We start from the raw sequence: 20,252 nt of genomic DNA on the forward strand, positions 1-20,252 counted from the left end.
GAGTCGGTTCCGACCCATAGCGACCCTGTACAGGGTTTCTGAGGGTGTAAATCTTTACGGGAGTAGAAAGCCTCATCTTTCTCCCGCGGAGCGGCTAGTAGTTTCGAACCTCTGACCTTAAGGTTCGCAGCCCGATTCATAACCACTACGCTACCAGAGCTCCTTAATAATATAAGTAGAATTTCCTAAAATGTGAGACAATGACATGGGGCCATTAAACTAATGAGGGATCATTTGACTGCAAGAGATGAACATTTAATCTATTTTATCTTTAAAAATATGAGACTATTGGTGGGGAAGTATATTATGGGATCACAAGGATGGGATCACATGGAATGCAATGGCATAAAATAGAGCAGTGACTTACATCATAGTATCACAAACATACTATATTTCAAATTCTGAGCATCTGTCAGTTCCAACATCCTTTTTTTCTTCATAGACTGACTTCATTATTATCTTGACCAAAAAATGTTCCAGCTTTATATGAACCCACAAGAACCCAATAGTAACTCCCCTAGTTTACATTATTCACAAGGAATCTAGTAGGCTCAGCCCACCATAAGTTGGTTCCTCTGGGGTCAGATAGCTAACCCTGATCCACTGACTTCAGTTCATAGGAATACATTAGATACAGATAAGGCTCTTGGAATATGAGATGGTGGATTCTCTAAGAAAAGGGCTTAGAAAGGCAAGCCATGATTGTCTCCTGTATAGAATATAGATATAAGAGTGTGGGTATTAAGAATTTGAGGGAGTTCATGTTTGATTGGGTCCTGGTGTGGCACGGCGGGTTAATGCTCTGGACTGCAAAGTCTATTTGAATACAAGGTTGATGGCTCACCAGTTACTCCTCAGAAATACTATACAGGGTCGCTATGAATCAGAACCGACTAGACAGAACTTAACAACAATAAATGCTTGCTTACCTGAAATTTTTTCACTAAATTAGTGGTCAAAGTCATCTACTAATGTAAAAAAAAAAAGGGTGAAGTTGAAAACTTGGAAAAGCTGGTACAGAGAACAGTTAAAGCAGGAAAAAAAAAAAAAAAAAAAAAAAGATCTATGAAGTAACTGGTAATAATCATTTCTCTAGCAGATACTGCCCATTTACCAAATGATAGAAATGAGAAGGCAAATGTTTTTATTGATCTGAGTTGAAAGATGGTTGAGGATGCTATGAAGAGGGTCATTAGAGAAGGATTCCATGGAAAGTTAACTAGATGGAGAGGTTCAGTTTTTCATGAAAAAAAAAAAACCAAAAAACTTCTATTTTAAGAAAGCAAATTGTCCTTGTATAGGAGAGGCGGTTGTAATGGAAGTCACTGAACAGGAAAGATGTGGGGTAGAGACATTATGGTTAGAGCCTAGAATAGGAAATAAGATGGAAGGAAATCAGGTATATGGAAGAATAACGTGAGGTAGGAGTATATATACTTTAAAAAAACAATCTTAATGACTTAGGATTTCAAATGAATACTCAGAAGTATGCTCACAATTCTGTATCTAGTGAAAGTAATAAGTGTACCTCTTAACTTTGGGAGAACTCCAAAAAAGGTTCCTACTAATTTCAAATATGACTGTTTTCTTGGTGATTACAAGGATGAATCCATTGAATATCCTTTTTTCCCCCCCATTATTCCTTAGGATTCTTTAATGTGTCAGTCAGAAATAATGATTTTGCTTTTAACATAATTAATGTTTTGAAGTTCTTTTAGCTTGTATTTTGGCTGGACATCATTAGATTTTCTGGGAGGTCATTTCTTACTTGGAATATTCAAGAGTCATCTCATCAGACTATAAAAGGACACTTGGCTTTCATTTGTCTAGATCAACAATGAATGTTCTGTAGCCATAGCAAATAACCTAAAAGTAGAGTCCGTTGACCTTATCATAAACAGTATTTGTTTTTGTTTTAACTTTTATCAAAGTTATACATGTATAATGATTTTTAAAGTCAGATAGTTACACGATTTATAATGAAAAAGTGATAGTCCTGTACCCTGCTCCTCTGTGTCCCTAATTTTACTTTCAACTATTTTTGCCAATTTCTATTTACCTCTCTGTTTCTATGTAACCAGCAGCTCCTTGGAAACCTTGTATAGGATTGCTCTAAGTCAGAATTGACTCCATAGCACTTAACAAAAACAACCAATATTATGGAGTCGTGGTGTAGCACTGTAGGATAAGCACTAGAGAGTGTTAACCCTAAGCCCTGCAGTTCAGTCCTACTAGTCCTCCTTGGAAACCGGATACAGGATCACTGTGAGTTGGAACTTACTCAATAGCACTTAGCAACAACAAATCAATACTATATATTCTTTTTCCTTTTTAAAGGTTTTTATTGTGAATTTAGTGATCATTTACATGGGAAAACATCAATTTTACACTCACCATTTCAGTGTAATGATTACATTCTATTCGATGCATCATTATTCAACAGTATTTTTGCTTCTATTCCGTTTGGGTTTTTGTTTTGTTTCGTTTTGCTTTTGTTGTTGCTGTTTTGTTTTTAGGGGGAATGTACAGAAAACCACTCAGGAATGTTGTTGTTGTTGTTGTCAGGTGCCATTGAGTCAGAACCTACTCATAGCGACCTCATGCACAGCAGAACGCAACAATGACCGATCATGGGCCAACCTCACTACCGCTGCCACACTTGACGCCATCAATGATGCCACCTGGCTGATCTATCTCGTTGGGGGTCTTCCTCTTTTTCTCTGACCCTCCATCCTGCCCAACATGACATCCTCCAGCGACTGTTCCCTCCTGACAATATGTACAAAGTCTGAGAGATGAAGCTTAGCCATCCTGGCCTCCAAGGAGCACTCTGGCTGCACTTCTTCCAAAACAGATCTATTGGTTCTTTTGGCAGTCCATGGCACTTTCAGTATTCTCCTCCAACACCACAACTCAAAGGCATCAATTCTTCTGTGATCTTCCTTATTCACTGTCCAGCTTTCGCATCCTATGAGGTAATTGAAAATACCATGGCTTGGGTCAGGCGCACATTAGTCCTCAAGCTGACATCTCTGCTTTTCAAGACTTTAAAAAGTTTCTGTGCAGCAGATTTGCCCAGTGCAATACGTCGTCTGATCTCTCAACTGCTGCTTCCATGAGTGTTGATAGTTGATCCAAGAAGAATGAAGTCCTTGGCAACTTCAATCTTTTCTCCGTTGATAAGAATGTTGTTATTGGTCCAGTGGTGAGGATTTTTGTTTTCCTGACATTGAGATGCAACCCATACTGAAGGCTGTGTTCTTTGATCTCCATCAGTAAATGTTTCAAGTCCTCTTCACTTTCAGCAAGCAAGATTGTATCATCTGCATATCGCAGGTTGTTAATGAGTTTTCCTCCAATCCTGATGCCACGTTTTTCTTCATAGAACCCAGCTTCTCATATTATTTGCTCAGCATACAGGTTGAATAAGTATGGTGAAAGAACACAACCTTGCCGCACACCTTTCCCAATTTTAAAACATTCAGTGTTCCCATGCTCTGTTCGAACAACTGCTTCTTGGTCCAGGTACAGATTCCTCAGAAGTACAATTAAGTGTTCTGGAATACTCATACTTCTCAAGAATATATAACCATTTAAACAAACAAAGGGCACATTCTGCAAGTCTGCTTTACTATACAGTCTCTTTAATCTATGTGGCTACTCCAAAGAACCTGAAAACTGAATATATTACTTTATATCTGTAAAATAACGAAAAGCAAATTGAAGAAGAAGAAGAAGAAAAAAAAAAAAAAAAAAATAGCCAATCCACTAAGTTTGAATGGTTAACAAAAGCCAGATCCTGAAAGCCATGTTTAAAACTCAGGCGTCAATTACGTCATATAAGTCAGCCAATTCTGACTTATAATGACTCTACAGCACAGAGTAGAACTACCCAATAGAGTTTCCAAGACTAAATCTTTACGGAAATAGACTACAGAATCTTTCTCCCATGGAGTGGTGGATTTAAACCACTGAGCTTTCAGTTTGTTTTGGTGCTCAGTGGCTTCGAGTCGGTTTCAACTCAGCAATGCTGTATAGTGTTTCCAAGGAGCAGCTGGTGGGTTTGAACTGCTGGCCTTGTGATTAGCAGTCCAGTGCTTATCCAACATTGCTACACCAGGACTCAGATGAGTGTTTAACCATTTTCCACCAGGGCTTCTTTTTTATAACCTATATGTTCTTATTTATTAAATCTGTTTATTGTTGTAGTTAAGTACTGTGACGTTAATTCCGACCCATAGCAACCCTGTATAGGGTTTCCGAGGAGAGGCTAGTGAGCTTGAACTGCCGACCTTGCAGTTCAAAGCAACTTTGCAGTCAGTGCATTAACCTATAACGCTACACAGGTTTTGGGAAAACCATGTATTGTCACACTATTAAGTACTATTAAACAATTATTAAACCTTGCCATTTTGGTTTAAATTATACAAATCAAGGAAATAAAACATATGTCTTTAAAGTACTTAAAATATTTATTAAATTGTCTTCAGAGAATAATTGTTCCAGTTGTTTCCTGTACTCATCCTATTATAATTATATTCCTTTCATAATTGAGATCACTCCAATAAGTTAATCAGTAAGTCTGTACTGAGTTCCTACCATCTGTGCAGACTTGTACAAGATGCTATAGACCCGTGGAAGGCAGACCTGTTACCTCAAAGAGCTTGAAATATAAAGGAAAATATTTCACTTCTGAAAAGCAAAAGGAAAAGTATAAGTGATGTAAAGCTTAATGATCAATTGTGAGAGACAAAAAGAAGCATTGTGACTCAAGAAGCCAATGTAGGCTAAAGTATAGGGGATAGGTGAAGTGATGTGGCATTTAATTTTGGACTTGAAAGACTAAAAGGGGAAATAAAATTTAAAGCTAATAATTATAAGCGTCTGTTTGGAAGAAGTCCAAGGTGCACTGTAGGCATTATCAAAGAACAAAGCTGCAGAAGTTGATGGAATCCATATTAAAATCTTTCAACAAACTGATGCAATGCTGGAGGCTATCTATGCCAAGACATTTTGAAGCCCAACTGATTGGAAGAAATCCATATTTGTGCACATTCCAAAGAGAGGTGACCCAACAAAATGCAGAAATCATTAAAAAATACCATAAATATCACATGCAAGTAAAATCTTACTAAAGATAATTCAAAAACGCATGCAACAACACATTAACAGGGAACTGCAAGAGGTTGAAGCCAGACTCAGATGAGAACGCGAAACAAGAAATGTCATTTCTGACGTCATATGAATCTTGGCTGACAGCAGAAACTCCCCCCAAAATATTTACCTTACCTTGGCTTTATTGTGTTCATCTACATAAAGACATTTGATTGTGTGGATCATGACAATCTATTGATAACTCTGCAGAGAATGAGTGTTTTGGAACACTTAATTGTACTCATGAAGAACCTGTACACAGACAAAGAGGCAGTTGTTCAAACAGAACAATGCAACACTGAATGGTTTAAAATTAGGGATGGTGTGAGCCAGGATTGTATTCTTTCACCATACTTACTCAATTTCTATGCTAAGCAAATAATTTGATAAGTTGGGATATGTGAAGAAGAACCTGACATCAGGATTGGAGGAAGACTCATTAACAGCCTGTGATATGCAGATGATACAGCCTTGCTTGATGTAAAGGAAAAGGATTTAAAATCTTGATAAAGATTAGAGACGAATCTTGTGTATGGGTTGCATCTCAATGAAAAGAAAACAAAAATCCTCACCACTGGAGTAATAACATCAAAATAAATGGAGAATAGACTAAAACTGTCAAAGATTTCACTTTGCTCAAATCAACCATCAACACTCAGCATACAGCAGTCAAGAAGTCAAATGACATATTGCATTAGGCAAATCTGCTGTACAAGACCTTTTAAGTTGTTCAAGAGCAAAGGTATCAGTTTGAGGACTGAGCTTTGCCTCACCCAAGCCATGGTATTTTCAGTAGCCTCATATATGCATTCCAACCTGAGGGGCTCATTTTCCGGCCTTGTTGTCATAGTACTTAACTACAACAATAAACAGTGTTTGTCTGCTATTCATAAGGTTTTCAGTGACTAGCAATTCGGAAGTAGTTTGTCATTCTTTCTTCCTAGTCTGTTGTCTGGAAGCTCATCTGAAACCTGTCCACCATGGGTGACCCTACTGGTTATTTAAAATACCGGTGGCATAGCCCTAAGAATCACAGCAACTCAAGCCAGCACAGCACGACAGACAGACGAGTGGTGGCCGTTTGGTTTTATGTCGAAACTGTCACTTTAAATTTCTATATCAATCCTGGTACAGTCAAGATGTTCTCTCCCAAGATGACAGCTCCGGGAACAGGTGAGCGTCTTGCACTAGAAAACAATGGATTTCTGGATTCTCCTACAAATTTCCCCAGCTGTAAGTCCTCCAATCCTCCAAACATACCTTTATGTGTGTTTCACAGTTCCATCACCATTCTCTGAGCCTTCTTGGCCTGGTATTCTGTGTTGTTATTGATGGAGCTCCTCACTGCACGTCTACCCGATCCACCATCTTGATTGTAGTGATTGAAAGTGAAGGGGGCTTAAAACATTTACTGATGAAGATCAAAGAGCACAGCCTTTGATATGGATTACATCTCAATGTCAAGAAAACAAAAATCCTCACCACTGAACCAATAAACAACATTCTTATCAACGGAGAAAAGATTGAAGTTGTCAAGGACTTCATTCTTCTTGGATCAACTATCAACACTCACGGAAGCAGCAGTCAAGAGATCAGACGACGTATTGCATTAGGCAAATCTGCTGCACAGGAACTTTTTAAAGTGTTGAAGAGCAAAGATGTCAGCTTGGGACTAAGGTATGCCTGACCCAAGCCATGATATGTTCAATTACCTCATATGCATGCGAAAGCTGGGTAGTGAATAAGGAAGATCGTTGAAGGACTGATGCCTTTGAATTATGGTGTTGGAGGAGAATATTAAAAGCGCCATGGGCTGCCAAAAGAACCAATAGATCTGTTTTGGAAGAAGTGCAGCCAGAGTGCTCCTTAGAGGCCTGGAAAGCTAAACTTCATCTCTCATACTTTGGACATATTGTCAGGAGGGAACAGTCACTGGAGAAGTATATTATGCTTGTAAGATGGAGGGTCAGAGAAAAAGACGAAGACCCCCAACGAGATGGATTGGCCACGTGGCATCATTGATGGACTCTCCAGGATCGGACATTGCTTCTTCTGCTGTACATGGGGTCGCTATGAGTCAGTTCTGACTCGATGGAACCTGACAACAACAACAACATATATGCATGTGAAAGTTGGACACTGAATAAGACAGACTGTAGAAGAATTAATGCATTTGAGTTATGGTGTTGGAGGAGAATATTAAAGTTACCATGGAATACCAAAAGAACAGACCAATCTATGTTGAAAGAAGTACAGCCAGAATGCTCTTTGGAACCCAGGATGGCCAGCCTCCATCTCTCATACTTTAAACATATTATCAGGAGGGACCAGTTCCTGGACAAGGACATGATGCTTGGAAAGTAGAGAATCAACTTAAAAGAGGAAATCTACAACGGGATGGATTGGCACAATGGTCGCAGCCATGGATTTAAGTGTTGCAACAATTGTGAGGTTGGCACAGGATTGGGCAATGTTTCGTTCTGTTGTGCATGGGCCACTATGAGTCGGTACTGGCTCTATGGCACCTACCAACAGGTTTGTCATTAACGTTTATAAAGTCAATTAGTCGCAACCTTTTTATAGAGAAAAATGGAGATTTGATTTAATATTATAGAATATTTTAGACTAAACGAGGTGCTTAGCATAGTCATTGTTAAGTGCTGCCAAGTTGGTTCTGGCCAATAGCAACCCTGTATAGGGTTTCTGAGGAGCGGCTCAGAACCACCAACCTTATGGTTCAAACTGACCTTGAAGTCTGTCGCAGTAACCCACAGCGCCATACCAGGCTAACTAAAAATGCAAATTGTATTTCTCACAGATTACTTGCCAATGTATACAAAGCACATAGCATGCTTAGGAAGCTAACTCATCAAGGGGTTGAGTGGTTTGGAAAAACTCACTAGTGTGCATTACTTATGTAAAAATAGAGTATTTGTGTCCAACTCTGTAATAGAGGAGAAATACTCACAAAATGCCTTTCATTTGTTACTTTCGACACTGACCTACATTTTTAGGTCATGGTTTTAAATGGTAGACTATTTTGAAGTAAATACTAATAAATAAAGAACAGCTGTGTTAATAACCTTCACATCTAATAGTAAACTGAAATAAAAGATTCATAAATCAGCAGAATACAATAAAGCTTTTGTACAATTTTACTGGTCTTAAAAATGGCATATTTTATGTTGTCACTTATTGTTTGATGAAAAATATAAAGATGAGTTAGAGCACCGAAATATTGTATTCTTCTCAGTTTATCAGGCCTGACAGGTGGCCCTTATCAGAGATCAGTGTCATCAGAGACATGGCCCCTAGTGTCTATAATGGTGTAGGTAGACTGGAACAGCAGAATATAATCATCATAATACTTCTCTTTCTGGCTCTGAGCCTTGAGTATAATGTGGTAAAATGATACAATATTCCATATATGTGTATATTCAATAATTTAATCTGGGTATTTCAAGTACAGTTCCCTTCTAAGATTGAGTTTTTAGATACGTCTTTCACTATAGTATTGTTTGGAATAACACATATTAAAGAACCAGACAAAGGGAAATAGAAACAGGAAAAATGAAGCACTATTAAAAAGAAATGAAACTTTGTTAGGTTTTTTTCTATACTGACTAGCCCTCCATCATCATAAACCTCCCCCAAAATAATTTTCTTTTGGCTGTCTGAATAAATAAATTGAATGATATTTTGAAAAAAGTCATTTGTTATTTTGTTTTTGTTAGAGTCTGTTCTGAATCATAGCCACTCTGTATAGGGTTTCCAAGGAGTGGCTAGTGAGTTTGAACTGCTCACCTTTAGGTTAGCAGTCCAAGACTCTACATTTGTTATTAGTTATTTAGAATTACTCCTTACTTCCTTTGTCCATAAGGTGAAAGTGTAGTTGGCTGGAGTTATCTTTACCTCTACATTTGTATTTCAGGACTTACTTTATTCAGGATAAATATGTGACTTTGTTTCCTTTATCCATTTAGCATTATTGCAATTTTCAAGTGATGAAAAACTCTTTCCATAAATGCCCATTATAGATAAGATGCGTGACTGTTGGTAGTTAGAGAATACAAAATCACTTTGTGGGTTTATGTTTTTCTGACAATGTATTCAGATGCCTACAAATAAGATAAAATAATAAAAAGTATCTCCGGCTGTGTATTAACTCAAAAAAGTAAATTCGTCAGCCAACCTTTGTCTTTAAGTCTAGGTGACACTCAGAGAAGCTTCAGAAGGTAAATGTTAAAATTTACCTTCTATTAAATATCCTTTACTCAGATAATACTTTCTTGTTAAACTGCTTTTAAGATAAAATCATGCTTCTTTATGTTAGAGATACAACTACAACAAATGCTTTGGCTATTTGATTATAAGATTAATAGCAGTGAAAAAGTAAAATTATGTGAGAAGTCTCAACTAAATAAATGTGCCTTTGAGTTTTTTGAAGATTTTATTGTTCTTCTTTAACAATGTTCAAATTGCTTAATTGAAATTCTGTTGTCTGTCAGTTTGTCATACTGTGATGGTTTGCAAGTTGCTATTATGCTGGAAGCTAAGCCACCGGGATTTTAAATACCAGCAGGATCACCCATAGTGGACACGTTGTAGTAGAGTTTCCAGACTAAGACAGTCTAGGAAGAAGAAAAAGGAGAGTACTTCTGAAAGTTTAGCCACTGAAAACCTTATTAATAGCAGCAGAACATTGTCAGATATAGTGTTGAAAGGTAAGCCCGTCGTGTTGGAAGTCACTCAAAATATGACTGCGTTTAGAGCTACCACCTCAAAGTAGAGTTGACCGTGATGATACAAATGTAGCAAACCTTTCAGGACTTAATTTACTGATTGAGCACAACTCAGCATGAGGAGAAGTAACTGCAAACATTCATTAATCATCACATGGAATGTCTGAAGTATGATTCTTGGAAAATCAGAAGTTGTCATAAATGAAATGTCTAAGATCCTCGACATTAGTGAATTGAAATGAACTGCTATTGGCTATTTTGGATCTGACAGTCATATGGTTTACTGTGTGGAACAACAAATTCAAAAGGAATGTGTAGTATTCCTCATAAAACAACAGAAAAAGAACATCACTCTCTTTATCTCTTTTTTTAAATTGTGAATTGAGTGAAGGTTAACGACAACATCATCAGCTTTACTATCAACCAGTCATACCTTTTGCTTCATCTCAATGATTACAATCCCCTCCCTGAAACAACAGTTTTCTGGCTTCCTCTCTGTGGCATCCCTTTTACATCTTATTTTTGACAGATCAACAAAGCAAAAACATGTGATGTTTTAAATAAATCCACGTGGCCAAGATACGACAAAACAAAAATACATACTCATTTAAATGTCTGAAGGTAACATTTTGGAAGCTTGCATCCTGCACACAGGCACAAAGCCTTTCTCAGTCCATTGGCCTAAAGTCCACAACTGCTGTATCTCTCCGTGCCATAGCCTCTGCCACCGTGTCTGCCGTCACCATTCCCCTAGGTGAGACCTCATGCTCCTCACATCCTCTAACTTCTAGATGGTCTTGGCATCCTTTGTTCCAGAAATGAAAGGTTAACTACTCCTGCCTTTTTGTTACAAAGCTTCTGTAAAATTAATCCTGCTAGCAGTTATTAACAATTGAATCATAAAATCCTGTTGCCATCATCTTCCATTCCCTGTCACGAGAGCCATCTAGAAAAGAGAAGTATTCAGTGGGTATTCTACCTTACCCACTCAAGAAAAAGAACATTTAAAGAACTGTTTTGAAGTACAATGCTGTCTGTGATAGGATAATATCTATACATCTACCAGGAAGACCTGGTGTGGCCCTGTAGGATAAATACTGAAACATATGGTTGGTTTGCACTGCAAGTTTGGTGCTTCAAACTCACAAGCCACTCCTCCTAAATCCTATATAGGTTCACTATGCGTTGGAACCAACTGGACCTCACTTTACAACAACAACAACTAGGAAGACCAGTTAATATCACTGTTATTCAGATTTGTACACCAACCACTAAAGCCAGTGATGATGACATTGAAAATTCTGCCAACTTTTTCAGTCTGAAATTGATCAAACATGCCATCAAGATGTTTTGATAATTACTAGTGATTGGAAATGAAAGCAAGTCCATGGGAGCCAAAATATGACCTTGAATATATCCCACTTGAATTTAGAGATCATCTGAAGAACAGATTTGGTACATTAAACACTAAAGACCAAAGACCAGAAGAGTTGTGGGATAACATCAAGAACATCATACATGAAGAAAGCAAAAAGTCATTGAGAAAACAGGAAGAAGGAAAAGGTCAAAATGTTTTACATAAAGGAATTAATTACTTTATGGTGTTCTCAGCCTTACAGTCTAGAATCCTGTCTATGTCTTAGTTATTACCACATTTTTAGTCTTTAGAAAAAGGTTGTTGCTAAGTACTTTTGATTGTATTTCACTGTGTGTATTAAGAGAAACTGGAGTTTAAAACTTTGTAGGATTTCCTTTCTTATGCTGAGCAGATTTACATAAAGTTAGGTTGTAACTAAAAGAAAATAATGTTCTTATGTGACATTTATGCTGCTTTCCTTCTGGCTAGAAGTTGACAAAGTGATTTGCCCATTTTAGATTACATGTTGATCTGTATGATAAACTTTTAGTAAAATTGTAGGGAGTAGCTCAGTTATTTGGTCCCTCTGTTTATATCCAGCTAATGTACTGTATTTGAATCTAACACTTTTCTTTTCACTCAGAAGTCATTGTATATGTGTAAAACTGGGCTGCTCAATCTTGGTAATCTAAAACTAATGATGTTTTCTATTTATCCTAGTTCAGACTTGGGTCTTTCATCCTGGAGAAAGTTGAAAGCCCAGCTGAGGTCATTAGAGAACTGCTTTGTGACTGCTTGGACACCATTGCAGAAAACCAAGCCAAAAACCAGAACCTGCAGGAAGAAAATGAGAGGCTTCTGAGAGATTGGAATGATGTTCGGGGAAGGTGTGTGGACAATGTGCTTCTATTGCTATTATTATTTTTAATGGTCTTGTAGTTTTAATAACTCTTTATAGTATTGTATAAATATGAGTTTATATGAGTTCTCTTTTTATTATTGTAACTTTAAATATATATGATTGATACATTTACAATGAAGGTTGTTGTTTTATACTATTGAATCGGTTTGACTAATATTGACCCTGTATTGGATTTCTACTCCCATAAAGATTTACAGCCTCGGAAACCCTGTACAGGGTCGCTATGAGTCAGAACCGACTCCACGGCACATAGCAACAACAACAACAACATTGGGTTTCTGAGGATTGGCTGGTGGATTTGAACAGTCAGGCTTGCAGTTCAAACCAACCTGTGGTTATTCTACAGTGCCACATGAGGTATATTTTAAATTCCATAGCACATTGGGTTACGCATAGTGTTGTTAACTGAAAACCTGGCAATTCGAACACACCAGCTGCTTCTTGGAAGAAAGGTAAGGCAGACTGCTTCCAGAAAGATTTGCATCAGAAATCCTATGGAGCAGTTCTCTGCTGCTCTGTTCAGTTGAGTGAGTCAGAATTGACCTGATAGCAATAGGTTCGGTTTTGGTTTGAGGTTTACACTTTATAGAAGTGCATTGACACTGTTAGTACATTAGCATTTGGTGACACCAGCAAACTTGTAATAAGGAGTGATTGGATATCAGGTGTCTCAATTCATTAATATTAATCAAAATGTAAGTAGGGGATATTTATAAGGATTAATGCAACTCAAATGTAAGGACTAATATTGAATACAAAAGGAATGTGAAATACACGCAATCAATTCTTTATCTGTAATCTTTGTTTCAATGGCAGTTATGTCATAGCAAAGCTGCAAGTTGTTGGTGGTGCTGTTGTTAAATGCCATCCAGTTGTTTCCAACCCATAGTCAACAGTATACAGGGTTTCTGAGGAGCTGCTGGTGAGTTTGAACCACTGACCTTGCATTTCAAACTGCTTTGCAGTCTGGCACATTAACCCACAGCGCCACACCAGGGCTCCAAAATTCCTAGTAGAGAAATATTTTTCCCAATTGATTGAAATTTATACTTCCAGACTTTTTTAAAGATGACAGGATTGATACTGGATGACATTTGGAAGACTTCTGAAAAACAAGAAAAGGCATTTAAAAAACAAGAGGCTTTGCCTCTTGTTTTTTAAATGTTGAAGAAGAAAGTGACTTTTCTTTTTAATTATGTTTTCTCATTTATATCACAATTTGGATTGCCTCCAGTGCCGCCTCACTTACTTGAAAGATTTCAGTTTCTATTCCATCATCTCCTGGTGCCTTTAATGTATGTTGGACTTCTTCCTTCAGTATCACTGGCTCTTGATCATATGCTACTCTTGAAAGGATTGAACATCAACCATATCCTTTTGGTATAGTAACTTTGTGTATTCCTTCCATCTTCTGTTGATGCTTTCTGTGTCATTCAATAATTTGCCCAGAGAATCCATTAATAATGAAAGTCGAGTGTTGGATTTTTTCTGCAGTTCCCTCAGCTTGAGAAATGTTCTTCCCTTTTGGTTTTGTAGCTCCAGATATTTGCACTTTTCAATGTAATATTTGACTTTGTATTCTCCAGCTGATCTTTGAAATTTTGTGTTTAGCTCTTGTACCTCATTTCTTTCGTTTGTATTATATTCTTAATATCTACTTACTTATATTTAACTGTTTTATTAAGAAATTATTTATCATATTCTCTTTTAGCTCTGATTTAATTTTTATCTCCAATTATATAAAAATAATAAGACAAACAGAACTACTAGAGTAAAATTTCTGTTTTATTCTTTTTTATATGAAACTGTGTCAAATATTTTTGCCATATATCTGTAGTTTGAATGTGTTTTTCTATTTTAACTATGAAAGAAATCAAACTAAAGGAGATGTACTCTGATAGTGATATGCTATTATATTTAAAATTCAAAATAACCTCAGGATAAATGGAAAATTGATGCACAAATTACCCATAAAAATGCAGACTGGGTACTTGGTACTTGATCAAATTGCTTTAAAATGTCTACTGGAGGTTGAAAGAGGTATTGTCTCATCAGTATTCAACACCACTGCCATAGAATGAAAAGTAGCAGAGAATGAAAATGTGAGGCAGTGGAGACAAATGCCCCTTGTCCCTGAGGGGTTCATATATATAGCCCATAAATGCTTAATTTGTTATTTCTGAACTATTCACAAAGTGCTTTTGTATTATTGTAGCTAAACATTTCCTAGTTGGTCAAAAGCACAGCCATGAACCTTGCCACCTTACTATGCTTTCTGCATGCCGGTCATTTATTTGACTTACTGATTCTGACATCTTCATGGACTAAAGATGTCGGTCATTGGAATGGCCCTTTGAACAGAGAGAGGAGTCTGCCCTGTGGAGAATTCTAGACTCTTAATTGTATACCAGATGTATACCAGTAGCTTTATCTATTTCCCAAATTTAATTGTCTCTTTTATCAGAGAAGAAATGGCTGTTTGAAGGATCTGAAAATGCATGCTGGACTCCTGATAGTGGTGCTGTAGGCTAAATATTGGACTGCTAACCATAAGATCAAGGGGCTCTGGTAGCGTAGTGGTTAAGAATCGGGCTACGAACCTTAAGGTCAGTAGTTTGAAACTACTGCTGTTCCATGGGAGAAAGATGAGGTGTTCTGCTCCCGTAAAGATTTACAGCCTCAGAAACCCTTTACAGGGTCACACGACACTTTACAACTACCACCAACAATCATAAGATCAGAGGTTCAAATCTTCCCGCCAGTCCTTCGAAATCCCATGAGTCAGATCCAACTCTGTGATACATAACAAGTGCATACAGGTTATGGCCAAGGTACTTTTTTTTAGTGTGCTCTTATTAAAGCCTTGTTGTTGTTGTTAGGTTGTGTTGAGTTAGTTCCGACTCTTAGTGACCCTACACACAACAGAGCAAAACACTTTCTGGTCCTGCCCCACCCTCACAATCACCACTATGCTTGAGCCTGATTGTGCTGCCACTGTGCCAGTCCATCTTGTTAGGGGTCTTTCACTCCTTGGCCGACCCTTCACTTTACCAAGCATGAAGTTCCTCTCTAGGAACTTGTCTCTCCTGATAATATGTCTGAAGTATGGTAGATGAAGTCTGTCCATTCTGGCTTCCAAGGAGCATAGTATGGCTGTACTTCTCCCAACACAGATTGGTTTGTTCTTCCGGTAGTGCATGGTACTTTTATTATTCTTCTCCAACACCATAACTCAAATGCATCAATTCTTTTAAGGTCTTCCTGATTCATTTTATAACTTTCATATGCATATGATACTATTGAAAAATACCATGGCTTGGGTCAGGTGCACCTTCTTACTCAAATCTAAAGCCTTGTGCTGGCACCTGGAGGGGCAGGTTTGCAGAGTATGCCCTTTGGTTGTTTGAATGGTTTTATATTCCTTAGTGCTTTGTTGTACATCAAAAAAACCCAGAGGGAATGGAAGCAAATGCTGTTGAATGATGATGCATGGAGGGGATTGTAATCATTGCAATGAAACTAAATACAATAGGATGAATGTAAAGCTGATGTTCTGCCATGTAAACTATCACTCAATTCACAATAAAAACTTAAGTAAAAACAATTAAAGCCTTGCAAACCTATTGCCATTAAATTGATTCCAACTCATAGAGACACTGTAGGACACAGTAATAGCCCATAGCATTTCCAGAGTAATCTTCACGAAAGCAGAGTGTCACATCTAACTACTGGGAAGCAGCTGGTTGGTTTGGTTAACTGCTGAGAATTTTAACCACTGTACCACCAGGTTTCTGACTAGAGTATACTAGTATACTGGAAAATGAGCAAAAGATATACAGGTTGATCTTTCATAAGGCAATGTTGTTGTTTTACTGTGCCGTTGAGTCAGCTCCAACTCATAGTGTACCTGTATATGGTTTCTGAGGTTGTAAATCTTTATGGAAGCTGAAAGTTCATGTTTCTCTCACAGAGCAGCTGGTGACTTTGCTGACGTGCATAAGGCAGTAGTACTGGGTAAGTCTAGGTCCTTAGAGGATATTAAGTAGAGGTCATCAGCATGCTATAATATAACGGGATATAGGTAGTTAGAGCATCATTAGCTATGGGGCCATGATGTTATACCTGGTCACAGTTTGGTTTGCTGGACAGGCTCTGATTATCCCGTTTCAGTGTACATCCATGACCCAACCATTTCTTCCCCACCATTGTTCCAGACTGTGTATGTGTACATGAAGGGGTGGCAGAGGAGCACAAATAACAATCATAGACTAGCTTCAGAGACACTTAGTATAGAATATTTTATATATAAGCAAAAACAATCATTTTTACATGTGCTGATGAACATGAAAATGTGTTCATGATGCATTAAGAAGAGAAACGTGACTTATCAAAAATATGAATAGTATTTTAGGGACAAAATTTATGTTTATATAATTAATATCTAGGAGAAAGTTAAATGTTAATAATGTAGGTCTACAATTTTAAATTAAGTTTCCTTCTACTGTTTTGGGATTAATTTTTGCAAATATTTTAGAATATAAGTTTATATCACTACTAGAGCAAATTATAAAGCTGTTTTCATTTCAAATGATGGTGCAAAATAAATAATATTTGAGTGAGGCCTGAGGAATTACAGTTTGCATAAAACAGCAAGCTTAAATGTATAAAGCTTTAGATCCTATATTTGCTATTGTTTATGTGCTGTTTAATAATCGTGTTTTTTGCTAATTTTGAATAAGTGATATTAATGGATTCACTTGATTTTATGTAATTTAGATTAAAGAGGAAACATTAGAAGTTGTGTTTGTGAATCCTTAGATTATCAGCTCTATTTATTTTACTGGTTTTCCTATTCAGTTTCAAATTACATCTCTCATTTTACACAGTGCTGAATAGGTCTTTTGTTTGCCCTCAGACATCAAGTTAGAAACTCTCTGGCTTTATTCTGAGTTATAATAATTAAACCCATAATTGGAGGCAGTTTTCAGCAAATTCAATTGGGTTGACACTCATGGAATCTTTAGAAGAGTCCTTTAAAGCTGTCCTACTTCAGCACTCTGCCTTTAAGCTAGAATCACATTATATCTAGATGAATTCAATCCAAGCTTTAAAGACCTCAAGAGATATATTCAACTCCCCTTGGTAGCCCATTACAGTGTTTAAGAACGGTCACAGGCAGAAAATTCATCCTTCCATTTATTGGTAATCTGAATCCTTCATGGTATAGTTGAAGGTCATTTCCTCTTGTCCTGTCATCAGAAAGGATGAAGAACAGCTGTTCACCATCTTGTTCAGTACTTACAGATTTATTAAATATCTTTACCACTGCTTTACAGTTTTTTTTCTCCCCTAGTCTTATTGTATTCTTTGCCATTTGAAATCTATTCAGATTTTCTTTTGCTGAACAACCTTGGCTTGAATACAATTGTAAATTTAACCAGATCTGATTGTAAACATGATAATCACTACATTGTTTCTAAAGTACCATATATTCACATTATGTGTATCTTTTGTTTTATTTTGGGTTGTCATGTAATCTATTTTTTTATGTTAATCTTGCAAAATACTGCCTTATTTTTGCTGTAATTTTTATTGTTATTATTAAAATAATATTCGTAGATTATTTTCCCATCTATAAATATTATCTTGAACTTTGTTCCGTATTCAGTTTTCACCTGTATGGTAGTTATTTGCTGTGGAGTCGGTTCTGACTCATAGTGACCTTGTACAAGGTTTCCAAGGCTGTAAATCTTTACGGGAGCAGAAAGCCTCATATTTCTGCTGCGGAACAGCTGGTAGTTTTGAACTGCTGTCCTTGCAGTTTGCAGCCCGATTCATAACCACTACACTAGCAGAGCTCCTTTTACCTATATAGTTTAGATTTCTTTTTTTTTTTTTTTTTGTAATTACTATCTACTTATCCTAAGTCCTAGATATCTCTGTTTCAGGTTCCCAATTAAACTTAGCATTATTGCTCTGTTATCCTAGACGCATTTGAAAGGGTAACACATCACTAGGCCTTTCCTAGATGATGTTATTTATGGTTTTATTAGATTTGAACTTTGCCTTGAACATGACCCTGGGACTAGTTGTGGCTGACTGTACTTACATGAACACTCTCTTTTAATGTCATTCAGTTTAAGTTCCATGTTTCTCCTTCACTAAATGGTTCTACCTAATCCTTCTGTCCAGTTCTTCAGAAAGAGAGTTGGTAATAAGCAAGTAAGGCATAGAACCATCATAATGTTACAGGAAAGGATTGACATAAAATGGGGTACGGCTGAATGCAGTGCATTGCTTATGGATTGAATATTGAGTAAAATGATAGCATTCTCACCAACGGTTGGTTGAGAAATTCTGAAGATTGAATTCATGCCCTTACACTGTTCATCATACTACTCTGTCCAGCTAACCTTCATTCCAAGCCTTGTCTAGGAAGTTTAGCCAATTTGATGATCAGAATTGTGGTTGCAACAAAATTCTAAAGCCTTTCTGAGACCAAGGAATTGATTTTAGCATGCTTTTAGAAAGAGTGATACCATTTATACTATTGAGTGTGTCTTCCTATTACACAAATGTTTTGTTTTATGAAGTAGTTCTGACATTGATTATTTAGATTATTAATATTCTTCAGGCAAATTACCTGATAATTTATTTTGGTATTCATTTGCATTGTTAAATACATGTGTTATGCCAAATGTTAATTTAAAAAAGGGAGGAAGTTAGGAAAAAGTTTGGTAGTTGTAAAATGCATACTTTTAAGTAAAAAAAAAAGTATTGTTACATGTTGTTGTTGCTAAGAGCCATTGAGTCCGTTCTGACATAGCAACCCTATGTAGGGTTTCCAAGGAGCAACTGGTAAGTTTGAACCACTGACCTTGTAGTTTAAAGACCTTGCAGTCCAGTGCCTATCTTACAGTGCCATACCAGGACAGACTGAATATAAGCTCTTAGACATGCTTAAACACGTCTCAGAAATCAGTGGATGACTGTAGACAAGTTTTCTCAGTAATATATTTGTCTTAGACTTGTCATTAGGTGCCATCTAGTCGGATCTAACTCATAGCCACCCTTATGGAGAACAGAATGAAACACTGGCTGGCCCTGTGCATTCCTCCTCATTGTTGTTATGTTTGAGTCCACTGTTGCGGCCACGACATCAGTCCATCCTTTTGAGTCCTCTGAGGATGCCAGAATTGCCTTTTCGGATTGGTGTAAATTGATGAAGGCAGAATTCTTCACGGTTTAGAGAGGAAAAACTGCCTTCCATTGTGTATAGGCCTAGATGGAAGATACTTAAAGAAACAATAGCTTCACAATTTGATGTTTTGACTTAATAAAGGTTTCTATGATTTTGTTGCAATACTCTTTGACTTACCTTTGTAGACTAGATCAATTATTTAAAAATGAAATAAGATTGTGATTGCTATCCTAGCAATAATAACAAAGCACTGACCAAGGAAAATGGCTGTAATTGCTCTTGTTTGAAATGTTTCCTATAAGAATGATTTGGGAAATAGACAACAGATATAACCAATGATTACATTCAGGCATTAAAAAAATTTTTTTAAGTTTTTCTGGTATCAGCTTTCAATTTTAAAACTCATCTCATAATTATTAATTTAAGTGCATAAATTGTTACCATTTTTAGCCATTAAGTTGTAATTATTTGCTTTAAGTCAATGTAAGAATAATTTTAAATTGTATTTTGCTCTCAGAGCTTTCTGGAAATCATCTTAAGTATTAGACTACTTAGTATTAATGATAAGAAAGCTGTGTGATTTATTTATTTATCTATTTTAGATTCGAAAAATGTGTGACTGCTAAAGAAACTTTGGAGACTGATTTGTATGAACGATTTATTTTGGTGCTGAATGAGAAGAAAGCAAAGATCAGAAGCTTACATAAATTGTTAGGTGAAGTTCAAGAACTAGAAAAGAACACTGAGCATGACAGGTATTTGGCCTTTCTACTTTGGGACAATGTTTCTCTGCTATGCATAGAGTTTTCAGTGACTAGCGATTCGGAAGTAGTTTGTCACTCTTTCTTCCTAGTCTGTCTTTGTTTTGTAGCTCAT

At 36.8% G+C, this 20,252-nt stretch overlaps 1 protein-coding gene across 1 annotated transcript in view; it reads left to right on the plus strand.

Moving 5' to 3' along the window:
• Positions 1-20,252, plus strand: part of XRCC4 (X-ray repair complementing defective repair in Chinese hamster cells 4) — a 313,461-nt gene that overhangs the window by 75,734 nt on the left and 217,475 nt on the right. Inside the window, exons 3-4 of the mRNA XM_006870596.1 lie at positions 11,974-12,140; positions 19,979-20,131. Coding sequence (XP_006870658.1) covers positions 11,974-12,140; positions 19,979-20,131 — 320 coding nt within the window. The remainder of the gene's footprint in view (positions 1-11,973; positions 12,141-19,978; positions 20,132-20,252) is intronic.

Source organism: Chrysochloris asiatica, unplaced genomic scaffold (assembly GCF_000296735.1).
Source record: "Chrysochloris asiatica unplaced genomic scaffold, ChrAsi1.0 scaffold00145, whole genome shotgun sequence".
Lineage (NCBI taxonomy): Eukaryota > Metazoa > Chordata > Mammalia > Afrosoricida > Chrysochloridae > Chrysochloris > Chrysochloris asiatica.